At 38.4% G+C, this 27,998-nt stretch overlaps 1 protein-coding gene across 2 annotated transcripts; it reads left to right on the top strand.

Moving 5' to 3' along the window:
• Positions 1–138: 138 nt before the first annotated feature.
• Positions 139–27,998, top strand: LOC146322471 (signal transducer and activator of transcription 4-like). Of its 2 annotated transcripts, none has more exons than XM_084724457.1 (24): positions 139–239; positions 375–503; positions 2,480–2,615; positions 9,226–9,324; positions 11,870–11,962; positions 12,056–12,134; positions 12,282–12,367; positions 12,526–12,677; positions 15,615–15,773; positions 16,206–16,298; positions 18,021–18,080; positions 18,524–18,544; positions 19,922–20,009; positions 21,399–21,443; positions 21,682–21,765; positions 21,856–21,954; positions 23,428–23,563; positions 23,770–23,822; positions 24,008–24,102; positions 24,883–25,019; positions 25,253–25,444; positions 25,571–25,616; positions 25,854–25,959; positions 27,693–27,998. In XM_084724457.1, the coding sequence occupies exons 2-24, from the start codon at positions 376–378 to the stop codon at positions 27,714–27,716; spliced, it is 2,211 nt and encodes a 736-aa protein (XP_084580583.1). In that variant the 5' UTR covers positions 139–239; position 375; the 3' UTR covers positions 27,717–27,998. The 2 variants fall into 2 exon arrangements, with proteins under 2 accessions (XP_084580583.1, XP_084580582.1); XM_084724456.1 differs by having other exon boundaries at positions 19,919–20,009.

Raw genomic sequence — 27,998 nt, 5'->3', positions numbered from 1 at the left:
ATTACCGGGAAAACATAACCTTAGTTCTCTTGTTACTGTCGGAAAAGCAGCGTGTGTGTGTGTGTGTGTGTGTGTGTGTGTGTGGATGGGCGGGTCGTTTCCTGCCTACCTGAGTCCAGCCCTAGAGTAAATGAGGTCTCTTCCTGCAGTGACAGGCTCATAAAAAACGAAAGTCAGAGACAGAAACAAGTGCACGTGGTGAATGAGACTGACGGAGCAGCAGCGCACGAACGACTCAGGTAACAAAAAGGAGAAGAAACAGCGCTGGATTAACAAACTACTGCAAGAATAATAAAAGTCTGCATATCAGTTATAGAGTTAGAATAAAATACTCCAGGCTACCTCACTTTGGGCACTTTTTTTTTTTTTTGCAGCATGAGCCAGTGGAAGCAGATTCAGCAGCTGGAGATCAGACTCCTGGAACATGTGGACTATCTGTATGATGATAACTTCCCCATGGACATCCGACAGGGTCTGGCAGGCTGGATCGAGTCTCAGGACTGGTGAGTCCTACCGTCCAATCGATCTATCTATCTATCTATCTATTTATCTATCTATCTTAGGGTAAGTGAGAAAATATGTGCTTTGCAATTGGGTGAACTGACCCTTTAAATTTCAATATGGGGCTGTCTTGAGTACGACACATCTCACTGAAGCTCTATATCAAAAGGCACAAAATACCTGTGTGTCAAATCTGTAAGAACTCAGCAATCCAACAGTCAAAGAACAAAAACACGCAGAATTCATCTTTCACTTTGATTTTATTTACAATTAATTTATGGGCTTGATGTCAATTTTTCTTCTTTAACTGTATTGTAATATTTTTATATTAACAACGAATCAGAATGACCGTGTCACTCGCAGAGACAAAACCATGATGAAATTTCACCCCAGCCCTCAAGTTCCCCTCCGCTCATTGTTTTGGTCTGACAGCTCACAGTTTACCGTCACTGAACGTGTCGCGAATCACGGTGACAAAAAGAAGCCAGTGTAGGCAACTTCACCCGCCCAGCACCGAGCCAGCAGCTGAAGACACCCGCATTTTTGGTCAGGAGTCAGTGGAGAACAAAAACCTGTTGAAGCCTTTTTCTGACAATAAAAAAACTTCCTAAAATGCATTAGTATCTCAAAATAATGAGAAACTTTATCAAAATAATGAGAGACCTTCCCAAAATAATAAGTTGGTCTCTCAAAATAATTACTTAGAGACTAACTCATGATTCTGAGAAAGTTTCTTTTTATTTCCAGAAACTGAATAATTGTTTTGAGTGTCCAATGACTGAAAATTCATTCACACCCATATCAACTTTACAAAATGGTAATGTGTGACACGATTTTTATGTTTATATTTATTTTATCTGTTTATTTTTTACTAATTTTTTAAGTATCATCATTACATCCATTTTATAATTTTTATCGTTAGTATTGTTAGTATTGTTGCTAGTATTATTATTGTTATTGTAATTACGACGATCATCATTTCTATTCTTATTATACATGGTTTCATGTATCTATGTATGTATATATAGATGTGTGTATATGTACATAAGCTTTTCCTGTTCTTTCCAAATTGGTAGATGCAATATTGCCCTCTAGTGTAGAAGCTAACATTGTGTGCTTGTAAGTTAGCAGTGACCTATATGCATCTGTGTCGTTATTATAAGTGTGTATAAAACAGGTGTGTAGTCTCTGCGGCGTCACCCATATGTTTGTTAAGTTAATTGTGGTGGCTCCAGCTGGTCGCAAAAATGGTGATACTGAACGTATCCATGAAATGTTCACTGACAACGAACTTCATTTATTTTCTGACCAAAACAGGTAATCTCGCCTCTGTCTATCCAGTCGTAGTGACTACAGCTTTAAGTGACTTGAGATATGAGATGTATTTCTGTGTTCAGGATTTTTTTTATTTTTTTTTGGGTGGAGCTGAAACATAGCTCTGTGATGACAGCCCCTCCCCCTTCCCCTCACCCGCCCTAACACTCATTTTCAAACCTACACTGTGTGACTCTCTCAGTCCAAATCAGCCCAGCAGTTCACTTCTGCTCACTTCGGTTCCAACACCCTGAACACGGAATAAAAAAAAAACATACCATCCTGTCACCGTCCTCTGGCTCTGGTGGCTCAAGCATGCCTGGACGTGTCCAATAAAGCTGCTAGACAGAGCGTCAATGTTTCCGGCTGTCTTCAGGTTGTAGTGGTGTTTGACACTGAGACAGTGGAGCAGACATGCCCCTGGTGTTTCAGGGCACAATTTTGTCATGATTTTGAGACCTGATTTCATATATTTTGTGATTTTATTAATCATTCATAATTTTCTGACATTTTATGGGCCAAACAACTAATCGATTGACTGAGAGAATGACTGATCAGGGTGAGAACCACTTGTATTTCACTGTAAGATATTTGTCTTACTATGTTTCATGCACATTATACCAGCCACCTTCTCCTCACAGGATTTTGGTCCTTCTGTTTTCAGGGACACGGCAGCTAACGATGAGTCAATGGCGGCTGTGCTGTTCACCAACCTGCTGTCCCAGTTGGATAGGCAGCGCTCACATGAGCAGAACTTCCTACAAAGACACAACATGAAAATCATACAGCAGCAGCTACAGGTGTGTCACCTTCCTCTCATTCTCACAGGTCTTAGTTATGTAATACTCAGATCTCATTCCACTTTCAACAGGGACTTTATTTTGTTTTCCAGCACACCTAACTGACTCTAATCAACTTTTCAAAACTTGTTTTACCAGGGGAGTAAGAAAATATCAGTACTCTAGAGTATCATGATATTATGTTTTGTGATATTGTTGTTTCTCAAAAACACTGTATCATGATATTGTGATTTTGTACCCTTTGTCTGTACTTTTTTCTCTAATTATCTCATTTTCTGCACATTTATTGTTTATTTCCTAGTCCGACATGTTCATATAGTACCTCAGGAGTGACATAAACAAATCTAGATCTGCAATGATTACTTCATTAATCAATTTGAGTCTTTTTTTCAAGAGAAAAATGTTACAAAAACATGGAAAATGACTCCCACACATTATCTAGCTTGCAATGTAGCATTTATTTGGGACATTTCAGTACTAGAAATTCATCAGGCAAACTAGTACCAAAACACTGTAAATAAATGTTACATTGCAAGTTAGACCCCTCTGTTATGCACCTGTCTCATCTAATAGATCTGCAAAGTGTTGCTTTGTTTAAGAACAAATGTCAAAATTCTCTGATTTTGGCTTCTCAAATGTGTTTTTTCTGGTTTCTTTCGTCCTCTGTCAACTGCCATGTCTTTGGCTTGTGGAAAAAACAAGACAGTTGGGCTCGAGGAAACACTGATCAACATTTTCCACCGTTTTCTGACATTTTAAGGACCAAACAACCTATTGATTATCCGAGAGAATGACTGATCAGACGAATCCACAATGAAAATAAACGTTATTTGCAGCCCTCTGATGTGCACTGTATGAGACAGCAGTGTACCGAGACAAACAGAAGCATCAAAGAGTAAACAAAGGAAGTGCTAAAGCAAAGGCAAAGAGAGCGTCAAAACAGTATGAGGAAGACATGACTGTACAGTAGATCGCTTACATGCTTTTGTTTATTTATCATTACAAAAGAAGTAGCAGGGAGGAACCTGAAGAGCAGGGTTAAACACACAAGATAGTACAATTTAAAGCATGAAAGAATGACAGAACAAGGAATGGCTTCTAGGGTATTTGCAATACTTGATGGTAGAAAAGGCAAATACACTGTAACTGGTCTGTTTTGTGTGTCCAAAGTCTTACACTGAGATTCTGTATCCACCTGTATAGGAATCTCCCTGCATTGCAGTAATCTACAAATCTGCCATTTTCTTCTCTAACATATCATGATCAAACATTTTCCTGTCAGGTGAAATGTTCACTTATCAGAAAAAAATCTGTTTGTACACAAATTACTGTACACGTCATGAATGCTGTTACTCCCAGTACAAAGTAGGGATGCATGATGTGGATTTTTGTCACCTGGTATGATAACTGATTAATACCTTTACCTCTCATGGATGATACCAATATGATAACACTTAATTTCACATTTTTGTAATTTAAAAAGAAGTTAGTTTAACCTGTACGTTAGGCACACCTGGGGGTACTGAGCAAAGATGGATGCTTTAATATTCCATAGCTCTGACTGATCAAAATCTTTAACTTTTAGTGTTTTGCTTATGAATTCAAATTAAATCAGGATTTAGCAGGCTTTATTTGGGATTGTTGTGACCTAAAATGCCTGATCTCACTGCAGCTTTTCTAAAAAAAAATGTGATTTGATGTTTTTAGGTGTTTTCTTTTTTTTTTTTTTTTTAACAATTAAATTTTGCTAGCAAGTGACATTTGCAAAGAAAATATAGTGAGTTTCTTGTATAGTTCATTAAAAATCAAAGGCAACATGTTCCAGGGAGAATGAAATCGCACTCTGAGTGTTCTAGTAACCTTACCAAAAAGGTCAGGATTACAAAAATTATATAAAAAATATGCTTTATTTGTAAATGAATTTGTGCAGCTGGAGGGTATTCCACAAAGAAGCAAAATTTTGGGGGGGCTGAAACTCAAAACAATCAAACAGAAAGCATGCATAAACATGATTAGTAACAAAACATTGAGTCAGTTCATTGAGACGTACATGTATGACGTTTGCGTGGGCACTGCTATGACTGGTGGAGCTTGTGGTGACTGGATAAACCTGCATGCAGTAGGTAGCGCAGAATTCACAAAGTTGAATTTGTGTTAACTGTTGCCATGGCAACATCACATTTTCCTGGAAAGACTCTTAAATGCTTTGACATAATTTGTCTAATCAGATATTATAATATCCAATATTTAGCAGCTATAATTTCATTATCTGTATAATAAAAAAATAACATTTCTAGAAATTTCCTATTGTGCTTTCGCACTAAAAAGAAAAGTGTCATGCTTCATGGTGGAATGAAAATTCAACCGCAGGCTGATGATACCATCGTCAGTTCAAAACGGCCCTTGTAAAGAGAAGTAGTTTTGGTGTGTGTATACTGGAGGTGAAGGGGAAGTAAATAGGTTTCTATTTTTGTGTTGTGTTGTTTTTCTGTGTTACCTTCGACAGTCTGCCTCTGCTTTTACTCTTCAGCATCTCAAATGTCACATGAAGAGAGTATGTGTGATGTGATGTGTTCAGGGACTTCCCTTGCCACTTTATTACATGTTTTTACGTTGTTGAGCTAATATCTCAGCGCGCTTATGAGAGTGCAGAGTCCAAGAACTGCACAGGATGTTTGGTTGAGGTTCATGAGCTCAGCACATATGTATTTTGGAAAAGACATATACCTTTGCAGAACAAACCCGTGAGCTCATACCGCTGTTTCCTGTGTGTGTGTGCATGTGTCAAAGTCAACACTTTGAGAGGAAGCAGTTACTCCTGTGTGGTACTCAAGCATGCATGTGGGTTGTTGTTGTGATCTGTGAGTGAAGTTTGGTGCCATCGATTTATAAAACAAGACAGACTCGAACACATCGCCATGTTTGAACCTCTCCATTTGTTTGTCTCATCGCCCACATTCAAGCACAATCTCTCACAGGAAAACCCCTCTGATGCACACACAGGGTGACGCATTTGACATTTTCTCTGCCGATTCTTTGTCAGAAATTCAAGAAAATTTCATCACACTGGTGGTTTCACCGACAGGCTAACTGTGGGATATGTAAACTCCACAGCAGTAAGAGATAAGCGCCAGTCTTCAGAATGCTTTTTTTTTTAAATTGCGCACATCAACTAAAAAGAGAATTCAGCTTGGGATTGCCCAGAGAAAAGGAAAAGTTCAAAATAAGATCTCGTCTTTGTCTAATATGTGTCATGTACATGTAGACATAAATGAGCTCATTTTGGGAGAAACAGATGAGGCTTCAGTAAGCTCAAAGTAAGAATCTCATTTGTTTCTCATAAGATGAAGAAAAGATGATTGTGATAAACAATTTCCCTCTGACTGGCTTTCAGATGCTAGAAACACCAAACAAGACTGATCTTCAGTGCTCTCCAGTGCTACAAGGTTTCGTTGTTACTGCAATGAAAGTGAGTGTGTGGGCGTTTGTTGATGCATCCTCAGTCATCAATCCTGGCAATGATGCTGATGCATGAAAACTTGGAGGTGGGAGGAGAAAAAATTTCCTCTTCCTACAGCAGAATTTTTTTGTACTTTTCTCAGTGGGCTTTTGAATGGGCTGATGAGCAAAACAGCACCTTGCTCTAATGTCTGGTGAACTCTTTGCCTGGGTAGGCAGTAACCTATCAGCGTGGCGTGCATCTGCACTTGGATACTCAACATGTCATCTGCTACAGTAGTTAGGCTACAAATCAGATCAGATGGGGAGCTAATGCACAGTCAAGCCTAATCAATAAACAACAAACTGACAAAGTGTTGATACTTTGTTGATTTATACAACACAACAACAGCCAATAAAGAGAGAGGGAGAGTCACTGTGGAACAAAGTTGCTGTTTGTCTCCACAATGTGTCTGCACAGCCACCATATTGGAAAGATTAGCATCATCCGCTACTAAACCTTCCAGTGTGCACTAAGAGACACAGACCTCACATGAAATCATCTGTAACTTGTTTCATTCTGAAGTGACTTTCATGAAATTTTGATTGTTGTAAACCCGAGAAATTGAGCTTGATTCTGGTTATTTGCTGGAATTAAATTCAGGTCTACAGAAAAACAGTAACCTTCTGAATATCCACAACTTCCACTGGGACATGCAGGCTCCAACCTATGAATAGGCAACATCAAATGTAAATTATCTCCAGTTAAGAGAACATCTATACAGTTCATCCACACACCAGACACATATGGCTTCACTTCTGCAGACTGGACAGTTGCCATTACACAAATAATGTCACAAATATTGTAAATCTCAAATATTTTATTTTCATGTTCATTTATCTCTTTATACTGAAACATTTAATTCAATTTTTTTGAGAAACAAACAGAGGCTCTAAAATTTACACTTGATTTAGCCATTTTTGTAGAGGCCAGAGGAAGAAGTTATGGTAATTCAGAAGGTTAATGTCTGCCCCTGTCTCAGCTTCAGCTGTCCTATCTGATAAAGGCACAAAATAATAATGATAATAAATAAATAAAAATAAAAAAAAACAAAAAAACAAATGAAAATTTGACATAGAGCTGATTCCATCACCCTAGTAACTAAACTTAATTCCAACAAGTAATCAATATTAAGTTTAATTTTTCATGTTATAACAGCCCACATTTAAAGCGAGTTACAGTAGATTTTATAGTGAAGTCTGCACCAGCTAATATAAAAATATATGTTCACGTTCATGTTCTCCCAGTGCATTTTTTGTGAGCGTGTATCTGTTTTATCCTGGAACTGTAATACACACTTACAAAGGTAAAAAAAAACAAAATAAATGCTCAACTGGAAGAATCTCAGAAAAATCACCCCCTTGGTGCCCTTATGTTCTAAAAACAGTGCGCTGAGACAAAATTAGGTAACATGCCTTCTAAGTTGCCCTTCCAGAAAATGTGATGAAGAAGTAGCATCAGTCTGTCCTGCACACAAAAAAATTATTTGTCCACTATGTGCCTTTAAACAGCTAGTAGTTTCCTGTGTGCTGTTGTTACGGAGTTGTAGTAGCTGTTGTACAATAAAACAAATTTAATCTAAACCAGGAGTTGGAATTTTTCACCTTAAATGCATACTGATTTTTTACCACGCTGGTGCCCTTTTTAGTTTTTTGCCCCTGACCCTCAGACAGCCTGAGTCTGCCACTGCATGAACCTGCAGCTACAACAACTACAACTACTCTGACTGGTTTTGCATACTGGAGTAATCCTATGCAATACTGAGACTAATTATTAATAATGATCATTTAAAATAAAATAAATAAAAGTTCTAAAATTATGAATATGAAGAAATGAGTAACAGATTGAACTGTCATGTCATGTCTCATGCAGAGCTTTGTATGGTGTTGTAAAAGGGGCAGTGGGGGCAGGAGCGCACTGAGGGCAAGTCTATGGCTGCTTCATATTTTAGATTGACTGAATGAATAGAAGGCTGTTTTTATTTGGGAAAAAAATATGTTTACTGCCATAAACAAAGTAGGGACATTCCGTTGATTTTCATACAAAGGTCAGTTTAGTCACAGGAAGCACCACTCAGCCAGTGAAAGCACTTGTATACTGTCTGAGACAGGTCTGAGAAAATAACCCTGATGATATCACTGTGAGTTTAAGAGATGTGGGTATTTGTGTAGGTCTAATGAAAAGATATAGTGGGTGCATTATGGGAAGAATTCAGGGTGGTTTTGAAGTTTGATCCACACTAGGGACTGGAAGTCAGAATATCTCAGTTTCTTTTGTTTAACTTTCTTAATCTGTCTTGTGAGTCTCGCACCTTTATGGCAGGGCATCAATAAGTCACCTTTGTTTCCCTTTACAGGTCAGTGTGTAATGTTTAAGGGGATTCATTGGCTGAATTTGGCAGATATGGAGTTAGAATATCACCACTACATGCCACTAAATTCTACACACTGGTCCTTTAAAACAATCCACTCCATCAAAATATCACCAAATTACAAATAATAAAATCAACAACAGAACATCAAACTCTGTATCAATAAAATCAAACTTTTGTCTTTGAAGGCCTAAATTATACTGTAATTCATTGCAGGACTGAGCTCCATTATTCTTAAAAGTAATCTTCCTTAAATGTGTGTAGCTGCAAATCATTGTTTTGTTTATGCTATTTCTGAAAAAGGATCACACCCTCGAAATGTGTTCTTCAAGATTCAACTAACCGCTATGGTTGCAGGCAATAACGTCCTCTGAAAAAACTGGTCATACCCCAGTTACCTGTGCACACCTTTGGTTACATGCCTGCCGCTTACACTTCCATTACAGCACATTGCCCTCTGATTTCAAGTCGAACCTCATTCCTTTGCTGTTGCACTTCCAGTAAAAACCTCGCGTCTCTGGGAAGACTCGTAATCACAAATCTCTGTGAAAACTTTTTCCTCCTCGTCAGGGGTTTGGTTTTTCTGGATGACAAGATAACTGTGGAAACCAACCAAACTAATCTTGGTTCTTTAATTACTTTTGTATGTTTCTATGCGATTGATAATGATATCCAAGTCTGTTGTGTAGGTATTTTTGTAACATGGAATATTATATGTGTGTGTTTGTGTGGCCCCACAGGTGAAATACACAACCAACCCTGCCGTCATGGCCAAGGTAATCTCCACCTGCCTCAGGGAAGAGCGCCGTATCCTCTCCAGCGCTTGCATGCAGGAACAGGTTTGTCACATGGTGTCCCTCAGAGGGGAAGTCCCTCTTCTTCCTTAATAACAGCTGCTGCTGGTAAATCAGGGCTGCTAACGGGAAGACTCTACTATATAACATGCACCCCCCACATTCCCAACTGCTCCACCTTATTCCCAAAGAAACAAAGTGGCATGGGAAATCTTTTCATCTCTTACAGGAATTGTTTAAGTGCTGCAATAACCATAAACGAGATAACACTTTCCATGTAGTAGTGTAACAGAAACTTTTATCAGGAAACTTCAAGAGCAAAGTAAGTTAGAATACCTTGATCAAATCAGATATAACTTTAAAGATACTGTAGGTTAGTCAGTTAAAGGGATAGTTCAGATTATTTGAAGCGGGGTTGTATGAGGTCCTTATAAATAGTCAGTGTATTACTTACAGAAGATGATGGTCGAAGCAGCAGGAGTACCGGTGCGTGACGCCAAGCAATGCACTGCTGTGGACAGGGTCAGCAGTAAAATGTATTTTAGCCACCTATTTCATCGCTTTACCTTACCTTTCCAATGGGAAACCACTGTTATATAAGCCTAATATTGCCCTCTCCGATGCAACCAGACTCGTTTGGCAAAAACAGCAATTTTACCTCACAGAACACAGGAGTTGTTGGTCTACAGCTGCCTCGATAAGGCCACTGGTAACCTGGTCACTTTATAACTTAGTTATTGTGTTTCTGGTATTGTATTTTCTACTGTGCCGTGTGTGTTTATTGCTTCTATTATGGCAGGCTCCTGGATTTATTTCTGATGGCGAAGTAAAGCGGTGAAAATATTCTAAATACAGCATACACTCCACTTCAAAAAACAAATCTATTCTTTTCATAATTTGTTGGCAAATACTGAAGGTTTTACATGAAAAAAATTAAAGCAGATTTATTCAACATTTTTATGTTACCAATCAATCACATGACTACTCCCATGTGAAAGGTGCTCATATTGGTGAAGCCAGAGAAAATTATCCCCTGACTTTGTGGTTACCCTCTCCTCTGTGTCTTTTAGATCATTGTTTTTGTTTTATTGTTTGCAACGTTATAATTTTAGATATCTCTCACCTCTGATTGGCAACATTTTCAGCCACAGCAGGCTGTTTTCACTGGAGATGCCATCTTCACACTGTTTAATAAACTCATAACAACTTCAGTGTTACTGATCACACCGCATGTTTCACAAGATATGAGTTATCATGCTCAATATGTGTAGCATTAGAGTTCTTAACCTTTGATCTTTAGATCTTCTCTTTACTTTGAACAAAACTAATGCTAAGTTTCAAGTTGTCTTGTCTATTAAACATCCCCTATCCTCACCCCAACAAGTGTAGCTGAGATCCACAGATGAGTTGTAAAGTAACATCAAGTATACACCAGTTGTAATGTTCCTTAGTCAGCCTTCATAGCAATGTATTGAACAAGAGAATAGTCACTTTTATGTCTGTGCACCCCGAGCAAAATATTAGCCGGCTAACAGCCTAAATTAAGATGATGGACATGGCAAACATTTTAGCATTGTAAGCATGCTGGCAAGTTAAGTTTAGTGCGTTTTTGTTTTGCACAATATAAAAAAATCTATACAAAAATGGCAAAGATGACATGTAAGTTTCAGTGCAGGGAGAGGCAAAAACTCAGAGGGATTAATAATAATAATAATAAAAATCACAAAATTATGAAGAACATGAAATACAAAAAAATACAAAACAATATGAAAAATTACAATGCAGTTGTAACAAAATATGTACAATAGCAACAACATTAATAAAACCAATACGAATAATATCAATTTGAGCGTGTGAAGTGTAAGGGAGTGTATAGCATGCATATGTACATGTGGGCATGTGTGTGTTTAAATAAAAAAAAATTACATATCATTATGAGTAAAACAAATAAAACACAGCAATACATGGGGAAAAGCAGTTACAAAGCAGCAGATAAATGCTTTTTTTAAGCATTTTTGTAAGATTTTATAGAGGAACAGGTTTTTGCCAGGTGGGAAAAGAGATTCCATAATTTGGTACCCCTAAAGCGTCTCGAAAATTGACCTCTGCAAGTGAGAAACTTGGATAGAGGATGAAGATCAGATGATTTACAAATGTAGTGAACTGGTCAGAAATATTCCCTACAATTTGAAGTATTTTGTAAATAAAAACACATATTTGAACATTTTAAAGTCATAAATAGTCTGCAGTCTCTGAAATAAAGGGGCTGAAGAAATGTGTGACTCTCATTGAGTTGCAATCCTAACAAAATGTTTCTGGAGGACCAATACTTTTGTGGAGTGGTCAGAAAAGTGCTCCCCCAAATTTATATTACAATATGAAATACATTTATATATAACATTTCTATTACAATATGACAAAGCACCAGTGTGTCTGAGTACAGGCTCAGAGAAGCTTGCATGGCTGTAGACTCTAGGTGCACCACATCCTGTCCTCAGATGTGTTCTGGCAGTATTATTTTTTTTTTTAATGAGAAATGCTATCAGAATTTGTGGATCAAAAATGATTTAAAAGAGCATTTGTCCAACAGGGCCCACTGGAGAAATCACTGCAGAACTCTGTGGCCTTTGAGAGGCAGAAGAACATGGACAACAGAGTTGGGATCATCAGGGGCAGCGTGCAGGTAACTGAAACACTAAAACACCAAAACACAAAGACATAACTATATTTCATCCAATGAAATTAATGTTAAAAAACTATTACCGTCTGCATCTAGTTGATGGACCAGGCTGTGAAATACATTGAGGACATGCAGGATGACTTTGATTTCCGCTATAAGACCCTACAGTCTCGAGGTGAGCGCTGTTATAAGACATGCAAGCAAGTTGTGGAAAAAAAACTCATATACTCATTAAAAACATGTTCTTTCTTGCTACAGTGCAAAATACGCAAAGCATATGTTCAAAATTGTATATTTGTGATTTTTTGTGCATGTGTGTCAGATTCAACAGATCGGAACTCTGAGATGATGAAACAGGAAGTAACACGACTGCAGGAAATGCTGAACAGGCTCGACTTTAAAAGGAAGGTATGCAATTATATAATCGTGCAAAGCTCTGACATGTGAAGGACGTGTGTGAATATAAAAGATGCCAGCTACCCATGAATGCACACATAAAGAGTCATTGCATCGTATAACATGCCACCATCATGACCCACCAGAGCTGCTTTTCATACATTTGTTAGGAGATCCTGTCAAAGATGGATGTTGTGATCAAGGAAATTGATGACCTGATGACCTCTCAGCTCAACCCTGAGCTGCAGGACTGGAAGCGGAGGCAGCAGATCGCCGCCATTGGTGGCCCACTGCTCACCGGCTTGGACCAGCTGCAGAGTTGGTAATGTGCCGAACATGACTGAAAAGAACCCGTTATTTTCATGCCAGTGATTTTTAAAGTTACATGTTCAGTCCACATGAAACAGAACGCATTTCCTGCAAAAACAGCCAGCTAGGGAGGGGCTTGTTGCAGTAGCCTATGGCACTGAATGAGCTTTGATGCAGTGCCCCCAGAGCCATACAGCTAGTTAGCGGTCCAATAACCTAGCTGACTTTTCTCGGACTGGAAGTTGTTAGTGAACATGGGAAGACTGGGACCGAACACAGCCTCTGATAGAGGTGTGACGACAGGGAATACAGCACCAAGGTGGTTTGCTTGCCGGGTTTAGCTCTTGGCACCAGAAGGCTGAGTCAGCTAACTTAGTTGTGGGACTGAGCTAACAGCAGTTCTTGTGCCACAAGTAAAACTATTGGTATGGTCAGGAAAGCGTGAGGAAAGTCTGAAAATGACCTGGGTACCATATGCCCTGTCAGTCTTGGAGGCTGTGTTTGGTCCCAGCCTGGCCGTGTTCACTTGGAGGCTGTTGATCCCAGTTTTGTTGCCAGCTAGGCTGACTCACCAGATGCACACTGCTGGTATAAGTCTGCCATTGGTCGCTTGTTTCTAGCGGCATTGCAGCATCCAGTATCTATATATTTTCAAGTTCTCTGGGAAACAAGAGCAATCTCAGAGCTGCAACCTACACACTGAAAACAGTCTATTAGCACCAGGGACACTAATGGTATGAACATAAACAAACTAGTGGGTGTTATCTTTTCTTTTGAAGTGATGTAGTTAGTTTAATGTAAACGCTTGCCCCTGATGTGCAAATGATTAAGTTCCCCTTTGACACTATTTTACATCAGGAGTGTTGCTGCATTCTAGGCAATGGTAAAAATCAAAGCAGTAGAGGCCAAGATATTCTTTAGGGTGGGTTCACACTCTTTTTTCCAACGGGTCTGGGTTGGATTCACACAACTTGATCTGGTTGAATCGAACCCTTGGGTGTTTACCTCATTGGTGCAGTTTGTTTGTGTTGGAGTGAACACCGGACTCAAACTCTGGCGTGGACCAAACAATTGTTTTGTGAACCACTGCCAAGTGAACTCTGGAAAAGTCCTTTTCAGGTGTGAACACCATTTCGTTGGTTAAAAAACGTTAACTCTTCTTTTTTGGTGACTGGTGAGCGAATTGTGCCTTTGCTGCTGGCAGGGGACAAACATGATCTCCCAATGAAGTGAGCAATGCCTGTATGCAAGTCTGCTCTTATAACACCAACATGAACAGAATCTGCTGGGGCGTCATGATGTACCATATCCAGGTAGAAATTGGGCGATTTGTTGTCTTTCTACCCGCCAACTGGATGACCAGTAACTGCACAACATTTCCACCACTTGACTTGAGTTTACAGTTTTCTGAACCATTTGAGTTTTGCCTTTTTGAACCCATTGGAAAAATGAAAGTGTATCATCCTCGAATTGGTTTTATGTAGGCGTGAACCCGCTGTTGGTCTGTAGCATGTCTGAAGTTCCAAAAACAATGAATACTACATTTTTTACAAAACCTAGAGCATGTTTTCATTAGTTCTGCCATGTCTGGTAAATGCCCACATCTCCAGTTTGTCATCAGGCTTCCATTTATAGTCTCCAAGCTAAAGCTGAGATAACCCCCATAACATCATTAATGTTATGTTCACAGTCAGAGGGACATTATACTATTTTCCACAGGTTGAGTTGTCCCTTTCATGATGATTATCCTTAACCCTTACAAGTAAAATCAGTTACATTTTTCAAAACTGGACCTGAAAGTTGAAAAGTGTGTGGGCTGACTTTCAGTGGCTGCACTGCCAAACTGTTATTACTAATACTCGAAACAGAGTAAAAATGTCACATGTAAATCTCTTGGCCAGAATAAACCTCTAATAAGAAATGTCATTTTGTTTGAGAGAGTTGGGTTTCTCCTTTAAACACAGAAGCATACTGTACAGCTACTCTCTAGAGTATTTATACTTTTGTCTTACAAATTCCCCCTTTCTTCAGTTGAGATGACTTTCTTATCAGTTTGTTGTAATTTATAGGCCCTCTGTATAATTTCTCTGCCTTTCTCATCCTTGCATTAGTGACATTTACTAGTCTGGGGAGATCAAAGTTTCATTAGTTGTACAATCTGATACAATGGTTTGTTTAGTATAAAAGCACAGCAGTATATCACTAAAGCGCTTAGCTGGCAGTGTGGCTCTAGAGATGTCAAATTTGAGTTTGCTGGTTGGGCCACCTCTTTTATGGGATGGATAGCTATGAAATTTGTATAGATCTGTGGTGGACATCTCATCTTTGGCATATCATGCCCACAACCATTAGATTGACATTTGTAGTTGTAAGTTAATTGTCTCCACAAATACTACATTGATTACCATTAAAATTTCATCCCCTCAGGGATAAAGAGCAACAAAGTTATTTTTACCCAAAAGATTCTTTCTTTCTCTTTTCTGCAATTAATAAATATACCATGATTGTCACAGAAAATGGAAATATGAATGAATCTACTGTGTGGATGACCAGTCATTATGCAATTTTTTTGTATACTAATCAGGTGGATTTGGCATGTTCTCACCCTGGAACATGGCCATGACCAGAGCTTGCCCAAGTACAGTCTCTCAGAGTTAGTAGACTCATCTTGGTTTATGAGTTTTCTCTGGTGTTGAGAGCCTGTTTCAGTACCTAGAAGCACATACGCAGGAATCATTTTATTTAGCACATAAACACATAAAAATATACTTTTGTATGACACAAGAGCTGGCCATTGTTACCACAGCCAGAGTTCCCCAGGTGCATCAGCCTCATTTAAACCTAATACCTTTTTGGCTTGAGAGTTTGTCAAACTTCGCTTTGATTCATTTGAGTCATTTCCAGTGAGAACTCTGGCTGATCGATTTTCACTTTACTTGTCTCCTCTCAGGTTTACTCTGACAGCCCAGAGTCTCTTCCAGATCAAGCGTCAGCTGGACAAACTGGGCGAGCTGGTCGTGAAGGTCACCTACGAATGTGACCCAATCCCCCTGCAAAAACCTCAGATGGAGGAGCGAGTCAAATATCTCATCTACCACCTCATCAAGAGGTACTCTGAACACCACACAATGCAAGTGCAGTGCAACGCAAGCAAAAGTGCAATCCAACATAGTATACTTCTGCTCTTTTTAGTGTGCCTTTTTGTTTAGTGATTAGATGCTTTAATCGTGACTTTGGTACTGTTTTGTGAGGTGTTTCCATTTCCAAAAAAAGCAGGGCTAATTTGCGCAGCATAATCTTAATTCCCGCCTGTAAACACATACACATTGTACATGGAAAAGTGAGAGCACCTCCATGTGAGAACAACTTCTTCTGTACTTGCAGCACTAAAAACACATTATGAAATATAGTAAGGTGTTAAATACCGGGGAACCACAACCAACCACAACTAACGCCCGATTACAGGCATGAAATGTCAAGTGATATGAAATTGGTGTGAACAGTGTGCTACATGTGAGGTGTGGTTTTACTTTTTTCTCAGCTCATTTGTGGTGGAGAAGCAGCCATGCATGCCCACTCATCCACAGAAACCCCTCATCATCAAGACTGGAGTACAGTTCACCACCAAAGTCAGGTATCATTATGCAGCGTGATATTTTTGCATGATTTCATTCTTGTTAAACCTCAGGCTTCAGTTAAAGTTCCCATCAAACACCTTATTGCTTAGGGACTCCCTAAACACTTAGTATATTGGTGCATGTTCCTTGCCAGTTTGCTTTGGCTCATCTCCTCACTTTTGGGGTAAACTAGCAAAACCGTAGCATAAAAAGTTGTCTAGTAATATAATATTTGCTTTAATCCCAAGATTAAACATACAGGAGATCTTATGCCTGATCGTAATGTCAAACAAAGATGATTTTTGTTATATTCATCTAATTATCATTTTATGAGGATACACTTAGATTTTGGCTGCTCGTGCTGATGGTCTGGCCACCACCAAGATTAACATTAGATTTTCAAATGACTTTTACCTGACTGTAGAATAACAAAGTGTTTAGGGATTCTCTTATTGCTTATGTGTTTCCTGTAAAACAGGCAGCTAAGGAGGGACTTGCCACAGACATTGACTGGCATTTACAGTCGCTAATAGCACTCTATGTTACCTGATGTGAATGTAGGAATATCGTGTCTAGAATAGGACCCGAGACATGCAAAAGATCTCACAAGAGTGATCATTTAAATCAAAATCATGGTCTTTCCCCAACTCTAACCAAGTCTTTTATTTCTCTAAACCTACCCAGATTTTAATCTCATCTTTGTTGAATTATAAAACCTAATTAGTTTGTAAGGTTCACAATGGTGAAACAGTGCTTAAAAATCTTGTGAGAGTTTTGCAAATCAAAAGGTTTCCCCTCCAGACTTGGCCATGGAGGAAGGAGAGTGGTCAGGTTAGCTGACTCTCCCTGAGAACTGCCAGCGAACACGGCCAGAACAGGACCAAAACAGCCTGTGGAACCAACAGAGGACATGCTATGGTCTTCAGTACCAAGGTGGTTTTCTTGCTGGAGCCAAATGCTCCCAGCACTCCGGAGCTGAGCCACGGCTAACCAATCTAAACAGCAGTTAGTGGTTAGTTACTTTGGCAACTAGTAAAGTTATCTTTCCATCAGGAAACTCTGTAAACGACCTTGGTACTGTATTCCCCAGTGGTCTCGTGTTCGTCCCAGTGGCCCATCGTGTTCAATGGCTCTTGACTCCAGTTCTGTTGCCTGCTAACAGCAGCTAACAGTTCATGTTAGCTACTTTATTAACAAGTAAGCTAAAGCTATTGGTCAATCAGTAAATCACAGAGAAGTTGAGTTGAAGGTAAAAATATTTCCTCCATAAAATATGATCCAGTTTCACCCAAATCAGTGAATAAAGTTATAAAATTGTGTTTTTGAGCAGTGAGGCCCCTTCCCCACTCTGATGAACGGATGTATGCTCCTTCTATGCTCCAACAGTTCATATGCAAGAAAGCGTTTCATTGGATGCAAATTTAGTGTATGCCCCCGAGTGTAGTAAGAGTATTCAACAGTTTTGAAGAATTTTCCAGCAAAAGACAAACTATGAAATGCCTTTAAAAAATACTTGAGAATATCTACAAAATGACGTTTACGTCATTGCTGGGCCGGATACCGGTGTGTAGGTGACGTATGGCAAAATACAAAAGTGCTAAATATAAAACATAAATTTTGACTTCATGGGAACTTTGATTAATTTCTGTTTTCTTTATTGTTAATTGATGAAAAAATAGTAGTAATGTTTGTTGAGAATTCAATTATGCATTTTTGCTCCTTCTGTTTTTTTTCCCCAGACTCCTGGTTAAACTTCCAGAGGTGGACTATCAGCTGAAAGTGAAAACAACATTTGACAAGTGAGATTTTTCTGTTTAATGATCCCCTCCAGACTTGTTTTAACTTGTATATAATTTACAATAGTTTCAGTAACAATTGGTATCTGATATGCTCTTTTGCAAAAAAAAAATCTTGCTGCAGGCTTCCAGTTTTCCAGGGTTGAAAATTTGTGATGTCACAAATCATGCTTGTAGATCCGCCCCTGAAAATGGGATTTTCAGTTAAATCAGCACATAGAAATTCTCCATTTTCAACAGATAAGAGTGAAAACTTCTTCTATCAGCACATACATCATTCTGTACAGTGAAGCTCAGAACATACAAATTACTTGAATATACATATGTGTACATGACTATGAAGTATTTAATCTGTCTGTCTGCAATGTAAAAGTCATATACTTCTGATGGATTTGTCTGAGTGCTAATCTCTATATATCTGTGTGTGTTTGTGTGTGTCTCTCTAGGGACCTCCCCCCTGGCAGAGTGTGAGTACAAGCAACCTCACTACAGGATGTACTACTGATGTTTAATTTTAGTAATAAAAGCAGTGTAGCAGCAAGTTAGCACTTTTGAAGAACAGCTGTCAACAGATGTGAGTTATTTGAGACGTGCTTTTATACCACAGTCAGTACTGCAAAGATCACTTTACTGCTTCTGAAATAGTACCACTCTAAAATGTCAAATATCAGCGTGGAGGAAAATGTTTGAATTCATCAACAATTTAGAAGAAAGCAGAAGTGGAAACAAGTCACAAGTAAGTCTCAAATCTTTGCATTCAAGTCCAATATCAAGTCCTAAGTCAAGACAGACAAGTCCCAAGTCTAGATTGAAAAGTCCCAAGTCATAGGCAAAGGCAAGTCCCAGGTTAAGTCCCAACTCAAGACAGGCAAATCCCAAGTTAAGTCCCTAGTCAAATCCCAAGTCAAGAAAGGCAAGCCTTGAGTCAAGTCCTAAGTCAAGACTGACATGTCCCAAGTAAAGTCCCACGTCAAATGCCAAGTCAAGACAAGTCCTGAGTCAAGTCCTAAGTCAAGATAGGCGAGTCTTGAGTTGAGTCTCAAGTCCTAAACCTTGAATTTCAAGTCCTAAACAAGTCATAATGTGAAAGTTTTTCATCCTCATACAAAGTTAGTAAAGTGTTAGGCTAACGTTAGCTGAGCATTAATCGATAACTCTGTTTCCATCTGTAATTTTCAACCCACACGTTTTGCATGCTGCAATTAATTTTTTGTTGACCACCTCTTTTTTGTATGCAACCGAAATTGTCTTTGGTATCATTTTTTTCAGCTCAGTGACATAACATTAGTTCTTCCTGGTTCTCCAATGTAACTTGACTGGATGCTGTTTAATTGGTTCCAACAAAGTGGATCTGTGAAATTAAATGTCAACTTGCTGAGAATGAATATTGTTAAAGTTAAATGATTCAGGAAATAATGGGAAATTAATTAATTCACATACTTTTTAAATAAGTTTTTCATCTTTTGGCTTTGGGGAAGGTATCATGTATTTCCAAATCAAAGGGTTCAGGTCCAAGTGAAGTCATGAGTCATTTAAGTAAAAGTCCAGTCCAAGCTGCAAGCATTTGTTGATTTTTTAAAATATGTTACAACTTTTCCACAAAAGTGGGCCAAAATACTCCAGGACCACAAGTTGTTCAGATTCTATAATTTGAAACAGTTAGTTTTCCCTCAGTGACAGCATTTTTGAGAATGTAGCTTTTATTTTGACACAATACAAAAAACATTTTAAAAATGATTTCATACATTCAGAAGAATTCCTTCACATTATAGATTTAAGAGCCACAGTTGTTGACAAATCCATGAGGCTTCTTTTTTTGTTACCTTCTTTTTTCACCTCAGAAGTCGTCAGTTTTTCATCCTGACCAACAACACTAAAGTTATGGACATTGAGGACTACTCAAACTGCCTGTCAGTGGAGTTTAGACACCTGGTAAGACAAGTTATTTTATCTATGCTCATGTGTGATTTCTTGTCAGAAAATATCATCAGCTGGAGACCACACATAACCAGCCCTCCATTGCTTCCCGACAGAGCAGGAAAAGCTGAAGTGTTGAATTACTCTACCAGTTTTTGTTTTTCTTTTGTTGATTTTAAGCCAGCTACCGTGTTGGAATGTAACTAAATACATTTAAGCCATTTTTTTTTAGTTACTTCTGCTTTATTGAGTGTTTCCATTTTGTGCTACTTTATACATCTACCCAGCTATTTCAGGGGGAAATGTAGTTTTTACTCCACTACATTAATGAACAATATTCAGTTTACAATTTACCAGCTGCAACATTAATGATGCTGACACATTAATGCATCAATAATTATAATCCAGTAAAATAATATATATGTATTATTCTGAAATGTACCATACTGCACTTTGAGTACATTTACTTTCAGTACTTTAAAGATCCCCTCAACTCAAAACTGTATTTTTCTTATGTCCCCTAAAATGTGTGACCTGACTTGTGTTTATGCAATAGTTTGTTGCTGAGGGGGAGTTTTCACACTCCCCCTCTGAAGGGTTGGTGCACTTCCCTAAAATGAAATTCAGACATACCTGGACGTGCTAGATGGCCTTTGAATTTGAAACCTGAAACTTCTGCTGCAGAGATAACTTGTCAGTATACTATATCAGTATATTCTCACACTCTGGATACAGGGAGCAGGAGGTAATCAGCTGCTGCCAGTCACACGCTAACAAGCTAACAAACAGTTTAAACAAATAAGAGATGCTAACTACGTACCTTTCTGATAGGCGTGTCGCTGTCGCCGATTTTGGTGCACAACAGACTCCTCATCTGAGTCTGAGTTTGACCTGCTCAATCATGTTTGGCTTGATTTCTACGATGTTTCCTCTAACGCTCGCGATCTTGATGTAAATCTCTCACATCTCTCACTAGAGTCATTTCTTTTTCTTTTTTTTTTATGTGGGAAACCATGTTAAAGGTATAAACTGCAACATTTTCCTTAAAAAAAAACATAACCCCTTTCCCCCTTTCTTTTCTTTCTGTCTTTTTTTCTCATTGTTTTGTTGTGCTCAGCATGTTTCCTGCTTCACCAACGTAAAATGTTGGTATTTGCCATCCTGCATTCAGGAACAAATCATATAGACCTTTAAGGAGGAGTAGGAAGGAGGAGCGCATTAGCCGCCAATAGTCGCACTCTCGGAACCACAATGCAAAAAAAAACAAAAACAAAAAACTCAGGTGAAAAGTTGGTAAAGCAAAAGCAAAAACATCTTAACCCCCCCAAAAATCATAGAGATTAAGTCTAAATCTGAGTCCCTCTTCCACCACTGGCCAGCTGACATTGTGTTTGTATCTTGCAGCAGCTGAAGGAGAAGAAATATATCAACGGCACAAAAGGGAATGAGGTAAGAAATGCAGATGAATTGACCACTAATGTAGCAGCAAAGTGGTTTCATAAGATCTAATACAAACATAACTTTATTTTATTGCTGTTTTCTGAATAAAAATATTCAAATGTTTCAAGTATGTCATTACTATTGTTGTCGTATTTGTCATTCTAAAATATCCAATAAGCCTCAGAACTTAAGTGTTCTTAACACATCGCTAAGAGAGATAAACATGTGTTGTTTGTGTGTTTTGCAGGGTCTCCTGTCTGTGACAGAGGAACTTCACTCTCTCAGTTTCGAGGCTTGCTTCACGGTGCAGGGCCTCACCATCGATCTAGAGGTCAGCGGCAGCGTAGCTTCTACTTGCTCTTTTGGCTGTCTGTCATTGTAGCTGCTACAACTTCCTCATTGTGTGTGTACATTCTTCCAGACGTGTTCTCTGCCTCTGGTGGTCATTTCCAATGTGAGCCAGCTGCCTGGAGGCTGGGCCTCCGTCATGTGGTATAACCTTCTGACTGATGAGCCGAGGGTGAGCTAACACACTGCGACAGAAAACATTTTTAAAATGTGTTTAATAATATAAAGTGCTACATACACTCAGAGATGGGCACAGATATATCCAAAAGTATCTTGTTACAAATAACAAATACATGCTCATCAATGTCAAATTAAAAATACTGGTATGGAAAAATGTATTTAATGTAATTTGTCATTTGAAAATACAAAAATATTGATATTACCGATATTATTATAATTTGGCATTTACAATCCTCACTATGGTTCTGACTTAAACCCCCCGACATCATGGATGTATAAACAGAACAGGAAACAGTGTCAGAGTGTTGCTCATTCATTCAAAGTTGGTCAGTGGCCCATGAAGCCAAAAAAGCCACTTCCTGCTGCAAAGCAATTGGTGAGAGGGGTCCAGCTGCAGTCTCCCTGACCCACTTCACCACATCACACACACGCCCCTCAGATCTTTTCCTAAACATGAACAAGTAGTTTCAGTTCCTTGACCAAACTTTTTGCGAGGATGTATCGTGTAGTAGGTGTGTCCTGTGGTTATCAGTCCACAGATAGACCAGTTGGAATTACCCAGATGCATGTGCACTAGAGACTTCCCGTTAACCCCCTCCGCTGACTTAAATGGGCATAAAATGATTTAACATGCGGCTCTTTTACACTAGTTGTCAAATAGATACAATTCTGATACTGAAACAAGTTTGTGGGGGTTGTAACGCTCAAAAGATTCTACACCCCATTTCACAGCCACTTATTTCACAACGTAAGTGTATTGGAAAAGGTGTCTTTTGGTCACCGTGCATCACATGAGTTGGCCACTCAGACAAAGACTCTTGCACTTCCTAAAGGCTTGCCTGAATTGAAACCACAGAATTTTTCACATAAACTGGAAGTTTGCCAGTTCAGTTCAGTAGAGCATGTGTGCTGTCTAATAGTTCTTTTCCTCTGTTATATCCAAGTGTCACTCACTAAATTTGCCTTAGCTGTGATGCATCTGATCATATTTTGATTATATATTTTTTATCTAAGTGGAAATCTGCATCAAACACAAAAGCAGCTTCTTTCCTCTAGCTTCTGGTCAGTAGGAAGACAAATGAAATACAGTAGTTTACAATGAGCGCTTTGCTGGACCTAACATGACATAATTTATTTGCATGATGCTAAAAACTGTGGTTGAGCTAATTGTTGTTGTTGTTGTTTTTTCCTACAGTTTAAACCTGGGGATAAAAATAACTTATTTGAAATAAAATGACATATTCTATAATACATTCTAAGTATTTCAAACATACATGTCAAGCTCTTAAAGTATTTTGCATCATTTTTGCCCAGCCCAATACAAAATGCTCAAAGGTAATTAAATATGTATTTCAAATGCCAGAGCAGTCTAATTCAACTGTCCTGCAATAAATCCCACCTTCATGAAGGTTATAATGTTTGTTTTTTGTTGAAAACTTTTTCGCCTCCTTCCTATAATCCACAGAATTTGGCGTTCTTTGGTAACCCACCTCGGGCCACCTGGAGCCAGCTCTCTGAGGTCCTCAGCTGGCAGTTCTCCACCTTTGCTGGTCAAGGCCTCAACAAGGAGCAGCTCACCATGCTGGGAGAAAAGCTTCTTGGTATGTTTTCAAACCACGTGGTGACTGTAGATTATGAAAACGACTGAGACAGAAGAAAACTCATAGCTGAGGTGACATGAAACGTCTTCCACCTGGAGACTGACAATATTCAGCCCCATTTCAGATCCTTTACTTAAGTAAAAAAAAATAATACCACAGAATGAAAATACAAATACTAAAAAAAATGTACCTGTGTGTCGTTGCAGGTCAACACGCCTCCTGCACTGATTATCAAGTGTCCTGGTCAAAGTTCTGTAAGGTACGTCTCATCTCCAGTGTGGTTGTGCCATCTAGTGGTCAAGTAGAAAACATGTTCTGTGTGCCTCATGTTGTACTGTTGATCCTGCACGTGTCATTTATGTTTTATTCAATTTAATGTCTACATTAAATATGTAAAATAAAAGGCTTATTGTACATTGTTCATGTTTTTGTACATTCTTCAAGGAGAATATTCCAGGAAAGCCCTTCAGTTTCTGGATGTGGCTGGACTCCATCCTGGAGCTCATCAAGAAGCATTTGTTGCCGGTCTGGAATGAGAAGTAAGCCACTTGTTTTGTCTCACCGCATCTCTAAGTCCATCCCTCTCAACTGTCCTGATAAATCTCTGCAATGCACTGGGACTGCTGCTCTTAGGATATTACTGTGATTCACTGGATAACAACAGGGTTGTACAACAAAATGAGGGCTGTAGTTCCATCATGCTACACACAAGTACATATATACAGATAATTAATTCAATTCAGAGTAGAAATAAAATTTATGTCAAACAAAATAAAATCAAAGTATATATGCAATTATTTACAAACTGTGTATATATACATATATATACATTACAGTATACATTACATGGCTTAAAAGTCTAAAAGAAAACATGTTTGTTTAATATAATTATAGTTATACATATAGTTGTAGTTTAATAAAATAAATTTAATAAAAATGTAATTAAAAAAAATTGAATTTAATAAAAAAGGATTTTTAGGGATCAATTCAATTAAATTTGACTGCAAAACCGATAATTTCCATTAATCGTATTGCATATTGCAATTTCAGTCAAAATGATCGCAACATGACTTTTTTACTAAACCGTGCCGCCCTAATCAGCAGCTATAAAAAACTGTAGCTGTAACATTCTTGTCTGAAGGTGGTGCTCATGTCTTTTTTAAAAGATTTATTTAATCATTATTTTAGCCAGTGGGCGTTATGGTAAAAAAAAATGTACAAAAATATAGAATGTTAAAATGTGATAGAAGAAGCCAGGGAAATGCTACGTTCACCAAGTTCTTCTAAGTTCTTCTTTTTTATCACCACCATCTATGCAGCTACATCATGGGCTTTGTGAGTAAAGAGATGGAGCGCACTCTGCTGAAGGACAGAGAGCCAGGCACATTCCTGCTACGCTTCAGTGAGAGCCACCTCGGAGGAATCACCTTCACCTGGGTGGAGCACAAGGACAATGGTGAGGACTCTTTCAGATATACCGTTTCCACCGGACCACTTGTACAAAAAAAAAAGAAAATTTGTTAACTACTGATTTTTTAAACTTTCAGCCAGTTAAATAATGATCTTTCACAGAAATTAGGCCCCATTATTTTTTTTTACAAAGGCTACTGTTTGTCCAAAGTCAATTATTTAAGTTATAAACAGATACTTGATTTAATGTTCCTTGCTAACGGTGACTTTTTCTAACAGGAGAGGTGAAGTTCAACTCTGTGGAGCCCTACACTAAAAACCGGCTCAGCGCTCTCCCGTTTGCCGACATCATACGAGACTACAAAGTGATCTCAGACGGGGTCGTCCCAGAGAACCCGCTCAAGTTCCTCTACCCCGACATCCCCAAAGACGAAGCCTTCGGACGGCTTTACAACAGTCAGCCAAGCAAAGGCAAGAGTGCAAACCCATGTCTTCATTTGGAGTTCACATCTTTTAGCACTTGTCTTGAATTTTTCTTTGCTGACTAGCTTGTACTCACTGACACTAATCTCTCTCGTATCGCTGTTAAATTTGCAGTCCATCCATACATTCCATCCACCCTGATCCCCATCTCGGAATTGCGGTGAGTTCATTTGTGGAATGCAACTCAACTTTGGTTTTAAAGTTACATTTTTGTCCTAAATTTTACCCTGGGGAATAGATGTTGTTGCTTGTGCTGTCAACGCAACCTACAGCTCAATGTGACAACTGAAAACTATCAAGGAAATACTACCTAATATCTGAATGACTTACATTTGAATTTCCATTCATGCAAAGCTGTCCCTTCACTTGGAATATCTCCCTTTCGCTGTTACTCCAGCTCTAACTCAAGCAGCACACCGCCTTCTTGTCAGTCTCCTGAGCCACCAATGACTCCGGGAGAGTTTGACATGCTCAACGAGCACCTGTGCTTCGACCTCGACACCGTAAGTCTGCATGCATTGCCATTTGGTGGACTGTACCACTTCTGCATTTTTTTCTTATAAATAAAACCCATGAAAAGACAAATATTGTCTGTGTATCCAAAGCCTGATACATCCTCTTCCTCTGTGCCATAGAGCTCCAAAATCTATTAAAACACATCAGTGAGCCATACACTTAATGACATGTTCCTTCAGTACCATGGAGTTTATTTGCTGCTGTTAATACTCAGTAAAGCAGTGTTTCTCAAACTTTTTACACCACGTTCCACCTTAGGGAATATTAGGCAAGTACCACCATCATGACCAACTTTAAAATACAGAAGCGTAGGTCTGCTATGTTCAGCTATTGACGATTCATGCAGCAAGTAGGTTTATTCCTATTAAGTCCTGCTTTAACTGCTTTAATTTCAAGTGACTCGAGTCATTTTACGCTGTTAGGTGGTGGCAGGTTCTCTAGTAGCCACTAACTTTTGCTGGGTTCACTGTCATCTACTTCATTTTAAAAATATTCTCATAGCTCTTTTACAATAATTCCAGTTTGAAACCACAATCGCAGTGTTTTTGAACTAGAGCTTCACGATTTGGTAAAATAGTCATATTGCGATTATTTTGACTGAAATTACAATTGCCATGTGATACGATTAATAGGGATGATCATAAAAACGAATAAAATGATGATGATGATGTGATATTTATTGACGTCTGTACAAAACAAATATGTTTTCTTTCATTTGGAGAACAAGATTTTTAGGCCAGCTCATTATAAAGCTGTTTTCTCATACATTTTTCCTCTTTCAAACAAAAAAAGGGATTTGATTCTGGTTCTGCGACTTGGATATTGCACTTGGCCATATTGCGATTTTATTGCAATTGCAATTAATTGTGCAACCCTATTTTGAACCATTAATTTTCAGTCTCTTTGTTTTAACTTCTCTTACTATCTCACATCACAGTTTATCTTGTAACCAATAGTAATCATTGATGTTGTATGCACACGCTATGTACATGATTGTGACTTCATAACAGGCTGATATTGAACCAAAAATACAGGAAAGATTAAACTTATTTTAAATTACATTTCAGTGATCTCTAATGTGTTTAAAATTTTATAGTATTTTGACAGTATCATAGTTTTAAATAATTGATTTCATTTTTATAAAATATTTCTGCTATTCCCCCATGTACCACTAGAGGGAGCTTAACTACCACCAGTGATACACATACCATCATTTCTCATTTGAGAATATAAGTGTTGGAGCAGTAGGAGCCCCCCTCCAACTTGTATCTAAGGAAAGCTGAGCCCACCCAGCCCACACGCATGTGCACATATTCCAAATGAATACATGATACATTCCAAAGCTTCACTGTCCAAAATAAATGTCAATTAAATTGTTTCTATTCTTAGAACCTTTAAGAGAGTAGGTTTATACATGATACAATGATTCACTATGACAGAACATGAGAGATCACAGAGTCATGGCCAACTAAGTAGTCTGATATTTTAATTGAGGACAAGAGAATGTTTCTTTTTAAACAGTTTTGTATACAGACTTAAGTATAGGAAGTTTTTTTGGGTTTTTCTTGCGTGCACCATCTGAACTGGGTGTGTGTGGCGTGGCAGTGTGCACACGCAAGTGAGCGGCATGTCGGGGCTTAATGTTATTTTTTATTTTGGTTTTATAGATGAGTCTGCCACATGTTCTGCCGCTAATGTTGTTCTCCTTTTTGTTTTGCAGATGAGTTCTCCATATTCAGACTAAAGTGAGATGAAACATGCAACACTGTGCTCAAAGGCTGGATCTTTCATACAGTCTCCGATGGATATCAAAATCTTGAATATAATGAATAATAATGAGTCTGCTGTGTTTAAATAGTTTTATGTGTTTATACTGAAATCATTACCTGAGCTGTTTATTGTTTTTTATATTCATATTTGTTCTAAAAAGAATTTCTTTGCTTGTCTCTTCTCATTGTTTTGAGTTTTAACTGTTGACTGGTTTTCTATAAGGCCTGTATTGTACATAAAGCAATTTAAACAAGTT

The sequence above is a fragment of the Lutjanus erythropterus genome, chromosome 8 (genome assembly GCF_056507025.1).
Source record: "Lutjanus erythropterus isolate fLutEry1 chromosome 8, fLutEry1.hap2, whole genome shotgun sequence".
Lineage (NCBI taxonomy): Eukaryota > Metazoa > Chordata > Actinopteri > Lutjaniformes > Lutjanidae > Lutjanus > Lutjanus erythropterus.
This window is presented reverse-complemented; position numbering and strand designations above follow the sequence as displayed.

Bases quoted from the DNA above. Each gene is read 5' to 3' on its own strand.
- LOC146322471 (XM_084724456.1), top strand. From the start codon at position 376: ATGAGCCAGTGGAAGCAGATTCAGCAGCTGGAGATCAGACTCCTGGAA. The intron at 21,444-21,681 runs GTAAGAAATGCA...TGTGTTTTGCAG, and splicing joins ACGGCACAAAAGGGAATGAG to GGTCTCCTGTCTGTGACAGA. The intron at 25,020-25,252 runs GTGAGGACTCTT...TTTTTCTAACAG, and splicing joins GGTGGAGCACAAGGACAATG to GAGAGGTGAAGTTCAACTCT.